General features: G+C 41.8%; 1 protein-coding gene across 1 annotated transcript in view; it reads right to left on the bottom strand.

The window, feature by feature from the left end:
• Positions 1-16,061, bottom strand: part of rab3gap1 (RAB3 GTPase activating protein subunit 1) — a 146,880-nt gene extending 130,819 nt beyond the window's left edge. The window contains exons 1-4 of the mRNA XM_034186125.1: positions 15,990-16,061; positions 15,831-15,886; positions 10,552-10,630; positions 10,335-10,467 (exon numbers count right to left, since the gene is read on the bottom strand). Of these exons, the coding sequence (XP_034042016.1) occupies positions 10,335-10,467; positions 10,552-10,630; positions 15,831-15,886; positions 15,990-16,007 (286 nt within the window). The 5' untranslated portion in view covers positions 16,008-16,061. The remainder of the gene's footprint in view (positions 1-10,334; positions 10,468-10,551; positions 10,631-15,830; positions 15,887-15,989) is intronic.
• Between the last annotated feature and the right edge of the window lie 3,643 nt (positions 16,062-19,704).

Below are 19,704 nucleotides of genomic sequence, written 5' to 3'. Positions count from 1 at the left end.
GGCAAGGCCATACAATAATTACGTAAAAACCCCAAGGGTCAAAACGACTCCCTGTGAGCAAGCACTTGGCAACAGTGGGAAGGAAAAACTCCCTTTTAACAGGAAGAAACCTCCAGCAGAACCAGGCTCAGGGAGGGGCAGTCTTCTGCTGGGACTTGTTGGGGCTGAGGGAGACAACCAGGAAAAAGACATGCTGTGGAGGGGAGCAGAGATCAATCACTAATGAATAAATGCAGAGTGGTGCATACAGAGCAAAAAGAGAAAGAAACACTCAGTGCATCATGGGAACGCCCCAGCAGTCTAAGTCTATAGCAGCATAACTAAGGGATGGTTCAGGGTCACCTGATCCAGCCCTAACTATAAGCTTTAGCAAAAAGGAAAGTTTTAAGCCTAATCTTGAAAGTAGAGAGGGTGTCTGTCTCCCTGATCCGAATTGGGACCTGGTTCCACAGGAGAGGAGCCTGAAAGCTGAAGGCTCTGCCTCCCATTCTACTCTTACAAACCCTAGGAACTACAAGTAAGCCTGCAGTCTGAGAGCGAAGCGCTCTATTGGGGTGATATGGTACTATGAGGTCCCTAAGATAAGATGGGACCTGATTATTCAAAACCTTATAAGTAAGAAGAAGAATGTTAAATTCTATTCTAGAATTAACAGGAAGCCAATGAAGAGAGGCCAATATGGGTGAGATATGCTCTCTCCTTCTAGTCCCCGTTAGTACTCTAGCTGCAGCATTTGAATTAACTGAAGGCTTTTCAGGGAACTTTTAGGACAACCTGATAATAATGAATTACAATAGTCCAGCCTAGAGGAAATAAATGCATGAATTAGTTTTTCAGCATCACTCTGAGACAAGACCTTTCTAATTTTAGAGATATTGCGTAAATGCAAAAAAGCAGTCCTACATATTTGTTTAATATGCGCTTTGAATGACATATCCTGATCAAAAATGACTCCAAGATTTCTCACAGTATTACTAGAGGTCAGGGTAATGCCATCCAGAGTAAGGATCTGGTTAGACACCATGTTTCTAAGATTTGTGGGGCTGTGGGGCCAAGTACAATAACTTCAGTTTTATCTGAGTTTAAAAGCAGGAAATTAGAGGTCATCCATGTCTTTATGTCTGTAAGACAATCCTGCAGTTTAGCTAATTGGTGTGTGTCCTCTGGCTTCATGGATAGATAAAGCTGGGTATCATCTGCGTAACAATGAAAATTTAAGCAATGCCGTCTAATAATACTGCCTAAGGGAAGCATGTATAAAGTGAATAAAATTGTTCCTAGCACAGAACCTTGTGGAACTCCATAATTAACCTTAGTCTGTGAAGAAGATTCCCCATTTACATGAACAAATTGTAATCTATTAGATAAATATGATTCAAACCACCGCAGCGCAGTGCCTTTAATACCTATGGCATGCTCTAATCTCTGTAATAAAATTTTATGGTCAACAGTATCAAAAGCAGCACTGAGGTCTAACAGAACAAGCACAGAGATGAGTCCACTGTCTGAGGCCATAAGAAGATCATTTGTAACCTTCACTAATGCTGTTTCTGTACTATGATGAATTCTAAAACCTGACTGAAACTCTTCAAATAGACATTCCTCTGCAGATGATCAGTTAGCTGTTTTACAACTACCCTTTCAAGAATTTTTGAGAGAAAAGGAAGGTTGGAGATTGGCCTATAATTAGCTAAGATAGCTGGGTCAAGTGATGGCTTTTTAAGTAATGGTTTAATTACTGCCACCTTAAAAGCCTGTGGTACATAGCCAACTAATAAAGATAGATTGATCATATTTAAGATCGAAGCATTAAATAATGGTAGGGCTTCCTTGAGCAGCCTGGTAGGAATGGGGTCTAATAGACATGTTGATGGTTTGGATGAAGTAACTAATGAAAATAACTCAGACAGAACAATCTGAGAGAAAGAGTCTAACCAAATACTGGCATCACTGAAAGCAGCCAAAGATAACGATACGTCTTTGGGATGGTTATGAGTAATTTTTTCTCTAATAGTTAAAATTTTATTAGCAGAGAAAGTCATGAAGTCATTACTAGTTAAAGTTAAAGGAATACTCGGCTCAATAGAGCTCTGACTCTGTCAGCCTGGCTACAGTGCTGAAAAGAAACCTGGGGTTGTTCTTATTTTCTTCAATTAGTGATGAATAGTAAGATGTCTTAGCTTTACGGAGGGCTTTTTTATAGAGCAACAGACTCTTTTTCCAGGCTAAGTGAAGATCTTCTAAATTAGTGAGACGCCATTTCCTCTCCAACGTACGGGTTATCTGCTTTAAGCTGCGAGTTTGTGAGTTATACCACAGAGTCAGGCACTTCTGATTTAAAGCTCTCTTTTTCAGAGGAGCTACAGCATCCAAAGTTGTCTTCAATGAGGATGTAAAACTATTGACGAGATACTCTATCCCACTTACAGAGTTTAGGTAGCTACACTGCACTGTGTTGGTATATGGCATTAGAGAACATAAAGAAGGAATCATATCCTTAAACCTAGTTACAGCACTTTCTGAAAGACTTCTAGTGTAATGAAACTTATTCCCCACTGCTGGGTAGTCCATCAGAGTAAATGTTATTAAGAAATGATCAGACAGAAGGGAGTTTTCAGGGAATACTGTTAAGTCTTCAATTTCCATACCATAAGTCAGAACAAGATCTAAGATATGATTAAAGTGGTGGGTGGATTCATTTACATTTTGAGCAAAGCCAACTGAGTCTAATAATAGATTAAATGCAGTGCTGAGGCTGTCATTCTCAGCATCTGTGTGGATGTTAAAATCGCCCACTATAATTATGTTATCTGAGCTAAGCACTAAGTCAGACAAAAGGTCTGAAAATTCACAGAGAAACTCACAGTAACGACCAGGAGGATGATAGATAACAACAAATAAAACTGGTTTTGGGACTTCCAATTTGGATGGACAAGACTAAGAGTCAAGCTTTCAAATGAATTAAAGCTCTGTCTGGGTTTTTGATTAATTAATAAGCTGGAATGGAAGATTGCTGCTAATCCTCCGCCTCGGCCCGTGCTGCGAGCATTCTGGCAGTTAGTGTGACTCGGGGGTGTTGACTCATTTAAACTAACATATTCATCCTGCTGTAACCAGGTTTCTGTAAGCCAGAATAAATCAATATGTTGATCAATTATTATATCATTTACTAACAGGGACTTAGAAGAGAGAGACCTAATGTTTAATAGACCACATTTAACTGTTTTAGTCTGTGGTGCAGTTGAAGGTGCTATATTATTTTTTCTTTTTGAATTTTTATGCTTAAATAGATTTTTGCTGGTTATTGGTGGTCTGGGAGCAGGCACCGTCTCTACGGGGATGGGGTAATGAGGGGATGGCAGGGGGAGAGAAGCTGCAGAGAGGTGTGTAAGATAACATATGACAGTACTTATTGTTTGTTTGTTTTGTATTTCATATATCATTTCACCACAATCAAAAATGTACAGTCAGGCCATAAACAGTTGGACAATGACCGCTTTATAAAAGTGTTGCTTCTGTTCTCCACGACAATGTAAAGATGTTTTCCTTGATGTACAGTTCACTCAGAGTCTATAACAGTTTCATAGTTGCCTGGGAATCTTGGTTGCTTCCCTCACTAGTCTCCTTAGTGTACAGCCACGCTGTGTATTTCAGACAGATTTACAACCCCAAATCAGAAAAAAAAACTGGAATGATATGGAAAATGAGAATAAAAGAAAAAACACAGTGATCCTTACATTTACAAGAAATTTCATGTTCAGTGTGGTCAACTTCATTTCTTTTGTTAATATACACCCATTCCTGCCTTGAAGGCCTGAAGCACATTCTAAAAACAGTTGCGACAGGTGCAATCACGCAATCACTCACTCACTCACTCCTGGACAGGACGCCTATCTATTGCAGGGCCACATATAGACAAACAAACATATTCACACCTGCATGCACACCTATGGACAATTTAAAGTTTCCAGTTCACCTAACCTGTGTGTCTTTGGATGTGGAAGGAAGCCGGAGCAACCGGAGGAAACCCACGCAAACACGGGGAGAACACACACAGTCCACACAGAAAGGCCACAGCTGGGAATTGATACCATGACCTTCTTGCTGTGAGGCAACAGTGCTAAAGACCAATCGACCATGCTACCCAAATGTTTTTCAATTAAAAAAAAAACAAAAAACTTTAATGTCAGGATTGAAAGAATTAAATAAACCAGTTGCCCATGCAGTCAGTGAGCATATAGCCCAGTGATGAAAAAGCATAGTTGAACCACAGTTCGGCACACATTTGAACCGCAGATTAATTGCAAAGTTGACATAAGTGTATTTTGCGTCAGAGCAACTTGTTTGAGTTAACTTCAATGCAGTAGTTGAAAAATCACAATGAGTGAAGTGGCTGCAGCTGCTAGAGCACAATGTCCAGTCATGAACATAGCTTGTTTAAAACAGCCTCAGACATGGAAATAATCCATCTTTATTCTTTAAAGGAGTTGAGGATGAAGCGTCCATCATTGATGTAGCTGCAGCTAAAAGTGCGAGTGGAAGAAATACAGCAGCCTGTTACAACCGTTGTAAAACGGCCTCATGCTCAGCTGCAGACAGCAGGACCTGCACACGTCTGGATTCAAAAACTGACAGAAGCTCTCTCTCAAATAAATAAATAAATAAACAAACAAACAAACAAACAAACAAGGGAGTTGAGGACAAATTGTCTATCATCTTTTCCATGTATGGTCTTGAGCTCACCGAACAGAGTGCCATGCTCAAAGCGCATGCAGTCGAGCTGGCAGAAAGTCCACAGTTCCGGAAAATAAATACCATATCTGAGTGTCCGCTCCAGTGACCTGAATGAATTTGGATCACTGGAGGTAGGACAAATGTATTTATCCTGAAAAGGTTATAAATAAAGTTATTGTTGTTTCCTTCTCACTAGACAATGTAGACATCCTCTTCTTTTTGAAAAGCAATTTGAAGTTACAAACTTTGCTCCATTTTTCTTATTTATTTTACTTTCATGATTTTGACAAAGGCTATTTTTTACTAACTAATAATATAATTGCAATTAATACACCAATGAAGTGTTTTTATTTTAAAATATTGTGTAAAAGATTGGATACTTTACTTTCATTCAGGACCACAGGCAAAAGTTTGTTTTCTTTGCTCATTAGATTCTTTTTAATAATGGAAAGCAAAACAGTATTTGTTTGTTTTTTTTTAATCCAAAAAATGATTCAATCCATGCCTTTAAAAACCAAATCCAATTTAAACCATCTCACCATTAAAAATGACAAAATATGATATTTAAAAGGTAATATTTTCTAACTTAAGTGTTTCTCAAAACTGTTTAATAATGACTCCAGAGTCTGTTGGAGTGGTAAGCAGACCTATTGTTTTGGATATTTAGGGAATTAGGTGGTCTGCAAGATGTTTTTTATTGGTTAAGTGGTCTTTGTGTTGTGTGTTGGGGGGTTTGGCTGGATGTTTTTGTGTTGTTTTCTTTTCTTTGCTCTCCAGGTGGTATGCAAACTGGTTTTTGTCTGTGGAGAAGGTGCTGGCAGAAGAGTCCTTCACCCTCATCAGCATTATTACCTGCACCTGTGGATGATGCTCACGTGCAAACTTAAAGACTTTCAGCTGAAGCAGATAATGAGATGGCGTTCTGCATTTAAGCCATGAGTGATCTGAGCAGAATTGCCGGGAACTCGACCTTGTGACGTTCGTTTGTGGGACGCTGAGGACCGCGCCAGGGTTGGACACATCGTGCCTGTGAAGGAGGACGGGTGAGGGACACATGCTGTCAGCACACATCAGAGAGTCAGTTTGTCATGTCCACCTGGGGGGTGTTTGGCGGTGAATCTGAGTCCAGAAGCACAGAGGCTTCGATCCTTTTGGGCGCCGGAGAGCGCGCCGTCCTTCACTCCGCCAGACAAACCAAATATTTATGTTGTACACTAATTATTGCACTGGAGGGGAAATAAAACTGTTTTGTTTTTGGAACCGCTTTCTGGTTATTTAGCGCTGGGTTCGGTCAGACGTTGGTCCGCTCCTCAACCTGCGTCTGCACATAACAGTAGTTCCCGGCCATTCCAAAATGGACCCAGCGGCAGAAACGGTTCCATTTGCTGAAAGAGTTCAAGAACACTTGGAGAAAATATGGGAGCAATTACAGCATCTCGCAAACCAAATTAAACAAACAGATGCCCGCGTTACGGAGCTTGCAGCGCAAGCCGTTCCGCTTCCTGCTGCTCCAGCTGCGGCACCATCGATACCGGTGCAGATAACTCCGTCACCCAGAGTTACGGCTTCCGAACCAATCATTTGTCATCCGGAGCCTTATGCGGGAAACGTTGAAGCCTGTGCTCCGTTTTTGATGCAGTGTTCTCTGGTTTTTGCTCAGCGACCGGCTTCCTTCTTTTCTGATCGTAGCCGTGTCTCATATGTGACAAATTTGCTCCGAGGTGACGCCTTAGCTTGGGTCACTGCGTTGTGGAGTAATAACTCTCCATTGTTAGGATCCTTTAAGGATTTCTCTCGGGAGTTCCGCTTGGTTTTTGACCATCCGGTGAAAACAAATACCGTTGCCCAACGGTTGCTGAATCTCAGGCAGGGGAGGCGGAGTGCGGCGGATTATTCCGTGGATTTCCGAATTTTTTCTGCTCAGTCCGGTTGGAATGCTGCAGCTTTAAGAGGAGTGTTTGTGGATGGTTTGAACGATTCATTAACAGACGAGCTAGCAGTCCGTGACGAACCAAAAGATTTAGATGAACTAATATCTTTGGTTATTCGTCTAGATGATCGGATAAAGGAGCATGGACGCGAGAGAGGGCGGACATTAGAGCGGGTCGTTTCGTCTCGGGGCTTTCCCCGACACAGATCTAGGCTGCCTCTTCTTCGCCCCACTGAGACTCCTCCGACGGGACCTCTGGCTCCTCTTGCGGATGAGCCCATGCAGCTCGGACGAGCTGAAGCCGCCATATTGCCCCGGTCATATAAGCGTCAAGAAAGATAGTGATGACGTATCTCCAGGTGTTCTGGGACAGGCATAATAATGGACACACACAAAAAAAAAAACAACCTTTGGTTGTTTAGTTATTTGGGCTATTTTTGTTTTTTTTGTAAGGGGTTATAAATTGTTTGGGGATTTAGAGGCGGTTCTGGTGGAGTGAACAACTGGCAGTTCGGAGCTCGGCTGGACTCAGGGTATCGTTTGTTTTCATTATTTGGACTTAGGTATTTTCTGTTTGAGGATTGGGTCGTTTTGTTTTGTTGTTTTTTTATTTCCCTGCTTCCCTAACCCCAACCTCACATGCCCTAAGATCGTTTGTCTTTTGGGTTGTGGGGTGGTGCAGGTTGGTCACACTGAGCGTTTCTCAGAAGACCTCTGCACCTAGGGGGGGGTTGTCAGGGGCGTTTTTTGGGGTTTTGTTAGGGCCCAGTTCCACTCCAGCCCCGGTGGGCCTTTGACTGTTCGTCATTGGTGTTACCGGGTGTGGTGCAGCGGGAACATACCTCAGTCGGAGTGGTGGGCCGATCTGTTGCCGTTCGCCATTTCGGTAGTTCCACCCCTCCCGATAGGCTGGTGGTATGGTCGGGTTGGGGCACCGGACGTCTTTCCGGTTTTCCGCTGCGCTTCGGGGATGGGACTGGGTTAGTTTTTCCTGTTTCCTTCCCCAGCTTAGTAGTTTTGTGCCGTTCACCAAAATTGAGCTAACGATAGGCTCTGGGAGTGATCTGGGGTCTTTCGGGGTGCTGAGGGAGGGTAACAGGGTTTGTCAGTTGTTTTATTTTGCCCCCGGGGTGTTTTAATGAAGTCCGCTGGGGGTTGGATTTTTGTGTTGTTATGTTTCCTTCCAGGTTCCACCTCCAGGGTCGATGGGACCGTCCTCTGGGGGGGAATTGATTGTGGGGCGCTGTTCCTCCGTGTAAACCTGGGGACCTCTGTAAGATTCCGGTTTTGGTTGTCTCTCCTGGAACTGGCGGTAAAGGTCTTCTGGGGTGGGGGTGGGGGGGTGGGCTCTGCATGTCGTTCTGGGGGGGGGGGGGGGGGGTTGTTTGTTGTTTTTCTTTGTGAATTTATGTTTGTATTGTGTTGTTGGGGCTGTGTTGGGTTATTGCATTTGGGAGTTTTTCTTTTCTTCCCGGGGTTGGATGGGACGGTCCCCCGGGAAGGTTTGGGTGGGTTTTGTGTTTTTCTTCTATGTTGGGTTGTATATGGGACTTTTTTGGGGTTTTTGTTGATGCCAGCCGGCCTTCCAGCCGCGGTGCCCTGTCCTGCTGTCTGCTTTCTGTCATGGACCCCGGAGGGAGGTGTTGTTCTCGGGCCTGGTCTGTTCGGTCGCCGGGAGGCTTCCCGTTGATGTGGGGGTACTGTTGTGTGTTGGGGGTTTGGCTGGATGTTTTTGTGTTGTTTTCTTTTCTTTGCTCTCCAGGTGGTATGCAAACTGGTTTTTGTCTGTGGAGAAGGTGCTGGCAGAAGAGTCCTTCACCCTCAACAGCATTATTAGCTGCACCTGTGGAGGATGTTCACGTGCAGGCTTACTGACTCGCAGCACCTGTGGATGATGCTCACGTGCAAACTTAAAGACTTTCAGCTGAAGCAGATAATGAGATGGCGTTCTGCATTTAAGCCATGAGTGATTTGAGCAGAACTGCCGGGAACTCGACCTTGTGACGTTCGTTTGTGGGACGCTGAGGACCGCGCCAGGGTTTGACACATCGTGCCTGTGAAGGAGGACGGGTGACGGACACATGCTGTCAGCACACATCAGAGAGTCAGTTTGTCGTGTCCACCTGGGGGGTGTTTGGCGGTGAATCTGAGTCCAGAAGCACCGAGGCTTCGATCCTTTTGGGCGCTGGAGAGCGCGCCGTCCTTCACTCCGCCAGACAAACCAAATATTTATGTTGTACACTAATTATTGCACTGGAGGGGAAATAAAACTGTTTTGTTTTTGGAACCGCTTTCTGGTTATTTAGAGCTGGGTTCGGTCAGACGTTGGTCCGCTCCTCAACCTGCGTCTGCACATAACACTTTGGTCTGAAAACATTTGACAAGCATTAACTAATTCTGCTAAAATGTCGGTTTTTAAGATTAAAAAAATCATAATTTTAGAAATTACAAAAAAGAAGCCTGATTTTCTTTAATAGAAGATCATCTTTAAAAATTATTTTGAAAACTGTCAAAATTATTCCATTAAACAGTACATTTTCAAATGGAATGTGAACTTGATTATACAAAAAATAAATAAATAAAATAAAAACCACAACATTGTCCAGTAAAAATATCAGTGATATGAAGAGTATTCTTAACACGATCTGTTCAGGTGCCTGTTTTGGAATGAATCTATTATCTGATTAATGGCAGACTTGAGTTGTTGTCATAAACAACTAAATATATGTTTAAATCCTTCAGAACGGAAGGAACCACAACATTCTAACTAATGACATCCAGACAGAAAAATGACAGAATAAATCTATACGCAGAATAAAATAACTGTAGATCTGTGGCTCCTATCAGGCCCCAAACTAATGTTTGGTAGTTTTGAATCTGTTCAGTGTTTTTACTGTTCTTGTTTATTCTGCAACTCAGAAAGGGCCTGAAAATACCAATTTCAGAATATTCAAGTTGTTACCTTCCATCTCATGTTCTCTCTCTCTAACAGTCCAAAAGCCAAACGCTGTCTGTATGGGTGGTTATCATCCAAAACCCAAATGGTTCCATGGTGTCATGGACACGGTGATGTGTGACATCAGCACATGCTCCCAGATTAATTATAAAGGTCCAATCAAGTGCAAAGGGTTTTTCCTCTTTTTTTTTTTCTTTTTTTTAGGTCCAGTACAACAATGTTATAACTGCACGATCATCATCAGCTGTCTGTTCTGTCATGAACCAAGCAGTTCATCCACAAAAAAAGAAGGGGGGGAAATGATTTGAAAATGAAGTTTGCCACGACATAACTGCTTAGCCTATCAAACTGAAAAAAAACCCAGACATTTGATTTCAGCTGGAATGAATGTTTGACATTGCAAATTATATTTTCTGTTGACCTGCTGAATTGGGGTCAATACATCACTATTATCCTTTGCGCATGTGCAAAACATTTGGGGCAGCCACCGGAAGTTAGCCGACTGTTTAGACTGCTCTCAGAATGCTGTCCAATGTCCTCAAATGCACCACAACACCTTCAGAATGCAGGTCGAATTTTCATTCAGATGGCATTAGGCCTCATTCAGCCTCTAGTGTGAGGGGGTGCAAGTAAATTATCACATTCACAAAGATGGAAACCAGATCCTCAGATTACATATAATCAGCCGTGATATTCAGGCAAACAGAGACAGACCTTCTGCCTGTCCGTCCTTCTCGTCATCCTTCTCTGAGTCTTGCTTCAGACAGTAGTGAGTTATGGAGAACTCAAAGTCAGCAAAGTTAATGTCCTGAGACTTCTCCTCCCAGGTTCCACTCGTGTAATCACCCTGTGTGTGAAGTCAAGAAGATTGAAAAGAGTAAATGGTGACATCAGAACAGTGGCAAAAATCCAGTGGAAAAACACACAATACCTTTCCTGGAGGTGTCTTTGGAACAGAACTCCCAATCAGCTGCCAGTCATTCAGAACTTCCTCAATCCTTGACACAAACCTTCAAATGGAAATGATTTTTGCTATCAGTCAACACAAGTATTTAAATAACCTGTTTTTAAAAAACATCTTCACATCATGCACTGATGTCACATAATGTAGTCACCAAAACAAGTCAAATTCAACATTTAAAAACAGCCAGCTTCATTTTCAGTCCTGATACGGCTTCTTCTGAAGTTTCTCTATGACTGTGACATCATCGTATATTCAACGAAAAAATTAACAAGAATTTTGTTTTTACTGCTATTTTTTATGGGTGAAAGTAAAATATCTCAGACCTTCTGTGCACACAAAAGGTTTATTTCTATTCAATTTTAGGAAATCAGTTTTGAGGATGCTTGTAATTAACATACATATGGCAGCAATGTGCACCAGGGTCATGACATGAACTTGTGTCCAACACTAAATGCCCAATACAGGGGCACTGGATTAAAAACCGACATCGTGTAAAGGATCTTACTGAGTGGGCTCAGAAACACTTCAGAAAACCATTGTCAGTTAACACAATTTGTCGCTACATCTACAAGTGCAAGTTAAAACTCTTCCAAGCAAAGCAAAAGTCATACATCAACAACATCCAGAAAGGCCGCCACCTTTTTTCAGCAAGACAATGCCGAGCCACATTCTGCACGTTACCAGCGTGGCGTTGTAGTAAAAGAGTGCGGGTACTAGACTGGCCTGCCTGCAGTCCAGACCTGTCGCCATTGAAAATGTGTGGCGCATTATGAAGAGCAAAATATGACAACAGAGACCCCAGACTGTTGAGCAACTGAAGTCGTACATCAAGCAAGAATATCTGCACAAAAACAAAGTTTATCAGTTTGAACATTAAATATTTTGTCTTTGTGGTGTATTCAATTGAATACAGGTTGAAGAGGATTTGCAAATCACTGTATTCTGTTTTTATTTGCATTTTACACAACGTCCCAACTTCATTGGAATTGGGGTTGTAGAAGGGGTTTGGCAGTATTACAAACCAGTCTACACCACTCAAAAGTCTGGACACACTTTGGTGAACTCAGGATTACACTGCTGCTTTTTACGGATGATGATGTGTATGATGACCGATGTGCACTGGGCAGGTTTAAGAGCCACTGTGAAGCAACTGGGATGAGAATCAGCACATCTAAATTTGAGACCAAGGTCCCCTGTCAGAAAAGAGTGGATTGTCCCTCTGGGTGAGGGGAGAGTTAATGCTCAGGTTGAAGAGTTTGAGTAAGTTCATGAGCGGGGTAAATAGGAGTGTGAGATCGATAGACAGACTGGGGTTGTCACTGATGTCCTGCAGACGCTGTACTAGACTGTCGTGGTGAAGAAAGCGCTGAGCCAGAAGGCAAGATAGCAGACAATTTACACTCTCATTCTACCCTACAGTCATGATTTTTGCGTAATGACCAAAAAAAAATAAGGTCACAGATACAAGTGGAAAATACAAGTGGAGAGTCCTCCTTCGGGTATCTGGGCTTACAATGAAACAGAGTGAAAAGCTCTGTTGCTATACAGTGTGGACTTTATTTATTTTTTACAATATGGGGAACCAGTAGAGTTCACACTGCTTTGTTTTGCAAAGGAAAAAAAAAAAGGCAGAACACCGTACAACCAAGGAAAGGTCGGTTGAATGTCCATTTTCTGGGTACAGTTAAGATTTTTTAAAAGTGAGACGGTGAGCAGACAATGATAATTTACAACCTGTTGGTAGACAAAGCTTGCAATCTTTTCTATTACATCAAATTCTAAAACATGCTGTGGAGGATAAGGAAAGCAAAAAAAATGCAGCCATTAAATAAATTGTTGAGTGGTGATGGAAAGAATAAAGTTAGTTCTGCATATACCAGGTCAGCATTTCTCCATTTTGTGCAGAATGATTCATATTAAAGAGTAGGCAACACCAAAAAAATGTGCACAAATAATTACTAAAAATGATGAAATGTTAATATTTTAAAAAATCCTGAACAATAAAAGTCGATGAAAAGTGCACAGGGGAAGAATAATCAACAGTTGGCTGAAGCCTGCGCGCCATTTCAGCCCTCAGCCGTGGCCATATTGTTGCTACGTCATCGGGAGAACATGACCTGCTGATTCAAGACCAGAAGTGATTAAATGAAATTGAATTAGATTAGATTAGATTAAAGGGCATTTCATTTTGGATTATATTATATTACTGTAGATTAAATTGATTTTTGTTTGGATTAGATTCGATCAGATTAAATGATTAAACTTGATTAAATTTGATTAAACTTTATCCGCGATATGTATGTGCATATGTGAATGATGAAATATGTGAAGAAGCTAACACAGATTTTTCATTTTGAAACATTTATTATAAGGTAAATTGTATGTACACTGTACAAGAAGTCAGACATATTTACATTTAGTTTTCAATATCATCAGATGCATAACATTGGACACTTAAACAACTACTAAACGTGGAGTCTTCAATCATTATCACCATCACAATCAGTCGTCAACAACATGAAACATCAGATATATAACATTAGGGAGTTTACTACATAATACATATCACATACAGTCTTCAGTCACCACTAACACAATCAGAGTGTCTCAATCAACCAGTTCACAAGCAAGGGAGTCTTTGATCATAATCACCATCATAATACAGTCTTCAGTCACCACTAATACAGTGTCTCACTCAACCAGTTCACAACCTAAGAATCACTTCTTCACACACCTAACCTCCTTCCAGTTGCACTTGACAAACATAAGTGCATGGAAGACAGAGTCACTGAGGCGACACCTCTCAGGCCTGAAGATCTTCCCCGCCACTGAGAAAACCCTCTCTACTAGAGCTGATGTGGCAGGGATGCACAGGTGTGGATACCTGCCCTCGTTGACCTTCCAGTAGGTGAGTGGATCCTTGTCCAGTTAAGTGGCGTCTTTTGTTGAGTTTGTCATGCATGTTTAAATTTGAAGGGTGAGTTAAGTGGCCTCTTTTGTGCTTTAATAACTGGTGTTGGTATGGCACTTGTGTCATCACCCTGACATTGTGATATTGTTTGAAGATAGGAATGGATAAGCTGAGCTGAGTAGATTGTTTTGCTGGGTAGATGGGAGGGAGAGAGGTGCTTTCTTTGTTGCAAGAAGATAGGTGGAAAGATGGTACTGTCCTCAATTGAGATGTGTTTACGTGGTAATTGCGCTATCACCCTGTTTTGAGAAACCTGCAAGGGTGGCTTTGTTGTGTGAAGGGACTGAGATGTGACAAGTTTGCTTGAATTGAGCTGACAACATACCAACTTGTATGTGGAAGGCACTTTTGTAAGACTGTGAATTTTAATCAAAATTGAATCAAATTTTAATCCAAAAATTTGGATTAAATGGAAAAATTTTGGATTAGATTAGATTAAAGCATACGAAAAAACAGATTCGATTATATTAGATTAAATAATCTAATCGTAATCTAATCCAAATTTTGGATTACGATTAAACTGACTTCAACTCTGGTGTGCAGTGTCGGCACAAACCATTCAGAAAATGGTGGTGGTTGAGTATGCAGTGTCGACACAAACCATTCAGAGGAAGGGGGTATCAGCGCTTGGTGGTGAGTATGCTACGGCCGAAGTTTAGGGCCCCTTCACACATTGGGCGAAGTTTGGTCAAATATGGCGAAACAGCGTGAAACAGTTCGAATTTGCGCACCACGAAACATCGCACCGACGGGCAGGCGTGCACGATCCCGGTGCGAGAGGTCATGCACATGACGGTGTCTTTTGAGCAGGAACATGCACACACATTTTAAAGTTTCACTGCAAAGCAGCCTCAGGAACAATTATGGCCCATTAAAAAAAATAGATTATCATACGTGACATCAGAAAAAAGTGAGGGATTTTTTTTTTTCTTAGAAACAGAGAACAAACGATACAGTAAAATTTTAAAGTTGGGAAATTCCACTTGTAATATGAATGGCACTCAGTTCATGTCAGTCTGGAGGATTCACAGCCCTGGTTTTTCTTTTCTGAAGCTTTTGGACATCAGCAAGACAAGATTTATTGATTTATTTATTTACTTGAACACAATAAAACAATATAGAAAAACATACATCTTCTTGTAGGGACAATACATTTTCATACAATAAAAGAGTTGTCAAAATACAAAGAAATATAAAGTAAGAATTACAAAACAAAAAGAAGAAAGAAAATGCATGGACTACCAAGAAAGCAAAATCTTGGATATAATTCAAATAAGCCACAAACGAGATATAGCCCCACAGATCTTTGTAGCTATTTCATTGGAACAGCAAGACAAGCTGCACATTAAGCGACTAGCATCTCATCTTGTCGGGACACCGTTCGTTTTCGGCCACCGAGCGCTGACACCTTCTGAGACCTCTTCCTCCTCCGAATGATTTGTGCTGACACCGCAAACTCAACCTGTGCGTTAGTCTCACCCGCCTATGTTCGAATAGCCAGTGTCTTCAGACAATCAGTCGAGAGTTGGGTGATACCAGGAATTTTGGTATTGATCCAATACCAAGTAAATACAGGCCCAGTATCGCCGATATCGATACCGATACTTTTTCATAATTAAGCTTCATAGATCCAAAGGATCCACAAGACCTAAGATAGAATTTTACCAAACATTGCATGTGACAACAAAATACTTTATTATCACAATCAACATTTTTTTTAAATAGCACTCAACACAACTCAAAACAAAATCTCCTGAGGTAGAGGGCTGACAAACCACAATACAAGGGTGAGCTACTCCGTGTTGTGTGACACAGCGCAGCACTGCTCTTACAGACAGAGAGTAGACTTTGATGAATCTGCGTGCGCAGCAGTGAGTGCGTGCGGGAGAGAAAAAAAAGCTTGAGTATCAATCTTTTTACACGAGGATTGTTCAATACCAATACCAGCGTTGGTATCGATATTATCGATATTAGGATCGATCCGGCCACCTCTAAATCAGTCTGTCCAGATCTGTCTGACTGTCCACAGTAAACCCTGCGTGTTATAGACAATATAACTAAACACACAGCGACTCTGAACAAACAAAAGATGATTACAGGAGCATCAAGATATTAAAATGTACAACTGGTTTTAGGATTGAGGCCCTGACAACGTCACCTAGTTTATTTAAATCACCTTCATACGCAGGAGCTTTTGACAATCCACTAAATCGACAGAAGGCCGAGTTTTGGTTTGATGAATTTTTGGTCGGAATACTGAAAGACACAAACTTACCGCTCCCAACCTGACGCGGTGGTGAAGTCGGTGATCTCAAAAACCTCCGACTCGGGCTGGAACACAAACAAATCAAATTACTTTTATTCTGCACCTGCTCGGATAAATATGTGGGTAAGTGGATGTTTTTCCGCTGTTTTTGGACAGAAACAAACTCACTTCACTGTCAGCAGCCATGTTGACAACAACGACTTCTTCGTTGCCTTCTTTTACTTCTTCCTCTTCTATGTAATTATTAGCAGATAGAAAGACGTTTTTACTAATTACCGCCACTATCTGGGCTGGAGACCGTACTGCTCCTTGAAGGCAAAGAAAAGGGTAAAAAAAAAAAAGAAAAAAAGAAACAAATTATCTAGTCAATAGCAGAAGAGAGATGGTTGAACATGTGGTACTGGAGTGCAAACCACATAACAGCCAGCGAAGAAATCTATTAGACAATGTCAGAACCGACTGACCCTTAGTGCAACGGATAACTGAAAAAAATCTTTCAAATGGTGATGGAAGCACCAAATTTGGCAAAAATTCACCCTATGCATTCATTACCCTTTTGAAAAGGCAGGGTTTCCACTTGAATTTTCAATCGGCAGCCAGGTAGGGGTCAATTGAATATTTACACAGGGGTCAAAATTAATGCTCCAATCATGAAAACTACAACCACAATTCCAATGAAGTTGGGAAGTGTGTAAAATGAAACATTTCACCTATATTCAATTGAATACACCACAAAGACAAGATATTTAATGTTCAAACTGATAGACTTTTATGTTTTTGTGCAAATATTTGCTCATTTTGAAATGGATGCCTGCAACACATTTCAAAAAAGCTGGGACAGTGGCAACAAAAGACTGGGAAAGTTGATGAATGCTCAAAGAACACCTGTTTGGAACATTCCACAGGTGAACAGGCTAATTGGAAACAGGTGAGTGTCATGACTGGGTATAAAAGGAGCATCCCCATAAGGCTCAGCCATTCACAAGCAAAGATGGGGCGAGGATCACCACTTTGTGAACAACTGCATGAAAAAAATAGTCCAACAGTTTCAGAACAACGTTTCGTAACGTTCAATTGCAAGCAATTTAGGGATTCCATCATCTATAGTCCATAATATAATCAGAAGATTCAGAGAATCTGGAGAACTTTCTACACGTAAGCGGCAAGGCCGAAAACTAACAATGAATGCCCGTGACCTTCAATCCCTCAGGGGGCACTGCATTAAAACTGACATTACTGTGTAAAGGATCTTACCGCGTGGGCTCAGGAACACTTCAGAAAACCATTGTCAGTTAACACAGTTCGTCGCTACATCTACAAGTGCATCTACCAATGCAAAGCAAAAGCCATATATCAACAACATCCAGAAACCCCACCGCCTTCTCTGGGCCCGAGCTCATTTGAAATGGACAGATGGAAAGTGGAAAAGTGCGCTGTGGTCTGATGAGTCCACATTTCAAATTGTTTTTGGAAATCATGGACGTCGTGTCCTCCGGACAAAAGAGGAAAAAGACCATTCAGATTGTTACCAGCGCTAAATTCAAAAGCCAGCATCTGTGATGGTATGGGGGTGTGTTAGTGCCCATGGCATGGGCAACTTAAACGTCTGTGATGGCACCATCATGCTGAAAGGTACATCCAGGTTTTGGAGCAACACAAGCAATGTCTTTTTCAGGGACATCCCTGCTTATTTCAGCAAGACAATGCCAAGCCACATTCTGCACGTGTTACAACAGTGTGGCTTCATAGTAGAGTGCGGGTACTAGATTGGCCTGCCTGCAGTCCAGACCTGTGTATAATAAAAATGTTATTGTGCTGTTTTGCACCTGTCTTAAAGTAACCCTGAGAATGTATTTGTTATTTAATTTTGTTTTAGCACTCTGGGGTCAGTCTGAACTGGGAGCGAAGAGCTGGATGTACTTGTTATTATTACACTGATAGCACGACTTTGTTTTTTGTAGCCACTAACGACTGGGAGTGAAGCATGCTGGGATCATTCGGAACTGGGAGCGAAGAGCTGCTTTTATTATGTCTTTGTAAGAGAGAGAAAATAACTTTCAGATGCCTGTTGATTAAAGAAATTATGTGCGCCAGGGAGGTTGAGTTGGCCACTCACCCTCCCTTCGCGGACACACTAGAAAAAAGGGAGTAGAACCATGCTTCAACAGAGTCTGCTGCGGGTTAACGTACGAACGCCCAGCCGGTTGACAGGCGCACTCTGCTGAAGGTGTTGGCTCTCCACCTTAACGGCGTCACGGTAAGAGAAAAATGCGCTGCAACCACTTGTGTTTGATGTAACTGCTTTTGTGGGGAATAAATATACGCCTTTTTATTCTAGCAAAATGCAGTCTGTGTGATCATTTCTGTGTGCCGATCTGACCGAACCTTGTGTTTCAAAACAACCTGTCACCCATTGAAAATGTGTGGTGCATTATGAAGCACAAAATACGACAACGGAGACTCCAGACTGTTGAACAACTGAAGTCGTACATCATGCAACAATGGGAAAGAATTCCACCTACAAAGCTAATTAGTGTCCTCAGTTACCAAACACTTATTGAGTGTTGTTAGAAGGAAAGGTGATGTAACACAGTGGTAAACATACCACTGTCCCAACTTTTTTGAAATGTGTTGCAGGCATCCTTTGCAAAATGAGCAAATATTTGCACAAAAACAAAAAAGTCTATCAGTTTGAACATTAAATATCTTGTCTTTGTGGTGTATTCAATTGAATATAGATTGAAGAGGATTTGCAAATCATTGCATTCTGTTTTATTTACATTTTACACAACGTCCCAACTTCATTGGAATTGGGGTTGTACAATAACACTACCTGTAACCTTAGTGACATGAAATTTGGGGTTCCACAAATTTGTTCCACAACAGTACTTGGGACTCCAACGAGGGCGGTCGCATCTCCTCCACTCTCCCTTATCTCTCTGCCTTTAACCTTCAAGTCCCTACTTCACCAGACTGTGAATTCCTCAAACTATATTGGATTCTGGATCTATTGCACTACTATTGGATTAACAATGGAATTGATCAGCTGGTCTCTGAATGCTATTGACACCATTTTTTCTACAAGAAGGTCTGGACCGGGGGATCCTACCTGCCCAGATGGAACATATCCTGCGGGCTATGTCCTTGACTCCTGGGGGTCTTGGCGTGTTGCATGCTTGGCGCCTTTCTCCGTTGAGGACGTTGAGGATTTATTCATTTTTGGTCTCATGGCAGCAGGGCTGGTACTTTTTGGCTTATGTGCTGCCCTGATCTACCGGAAAATTGGCAAGACGGTGGCATCAAGAACCGTGGGCCCTCGCTTGTCCATCTTGATTAACGAGGTTGGCAAGGCAGTGCATTCTCAGACTGCGTTGACTCTTGAACTCAGACGCAAATTGGATGACACCATGGAGCTGATGCGTGCCTTGCAGTTGAAGCTGAAGGTTTTGGAGGCCGGTGAATATTCTTAATTCATAATTTGGAATATTCTAAATTCATAATTGGGATTTGGCTGTTCAACTGGAACTGTTAAAAATGTTTTTCACTGCTCAGCTACAACACTCCAGGCTTATCTAGCCTCAAGGACAAATTGCCCACTGTTTACCTCTAGAGAAATTTATTCAGGCCTTGGTGAGATTATTCGGCTCCATTCTTATCTCAACCCACAAAGACAATAAACTGACTTACACATGGACTGAAGCATGCTCCAGCTTTTCCCTTTCACCTCCATTCCTGCCCCCCCCCCCCCCCCGCCTTTATATAGCAACCCTTGGGCACATATTGTGGTGTTTTGGAGTTACCTTTCTGTTATGAATTGGGGGGTGTTTGGCTGGCCCTGTTTTTCTCAGTCTCCCCAGGTGGTTCTGGGGGGGGTTATTGTCAT

Source organism: Thalassophryne amazonica, chromosome 14, assembly GCF_902500255.1.
Source record: "Thalassophryne amazonica chromosome 14, fThaAma1.1, whole genome shotgun sequence".
Lineage (NCBI taxonomy): Eukaryota > Metazoa > Chordata > Actinopteri > Batrachoidiformes > Batrachoididae > Thalassophryne > Thalassophryne amazonica.
Note: the sequence above shows the minus strand (reverse complement) of the source record. Positions and strands in the feature narration are given on the sequence as shown.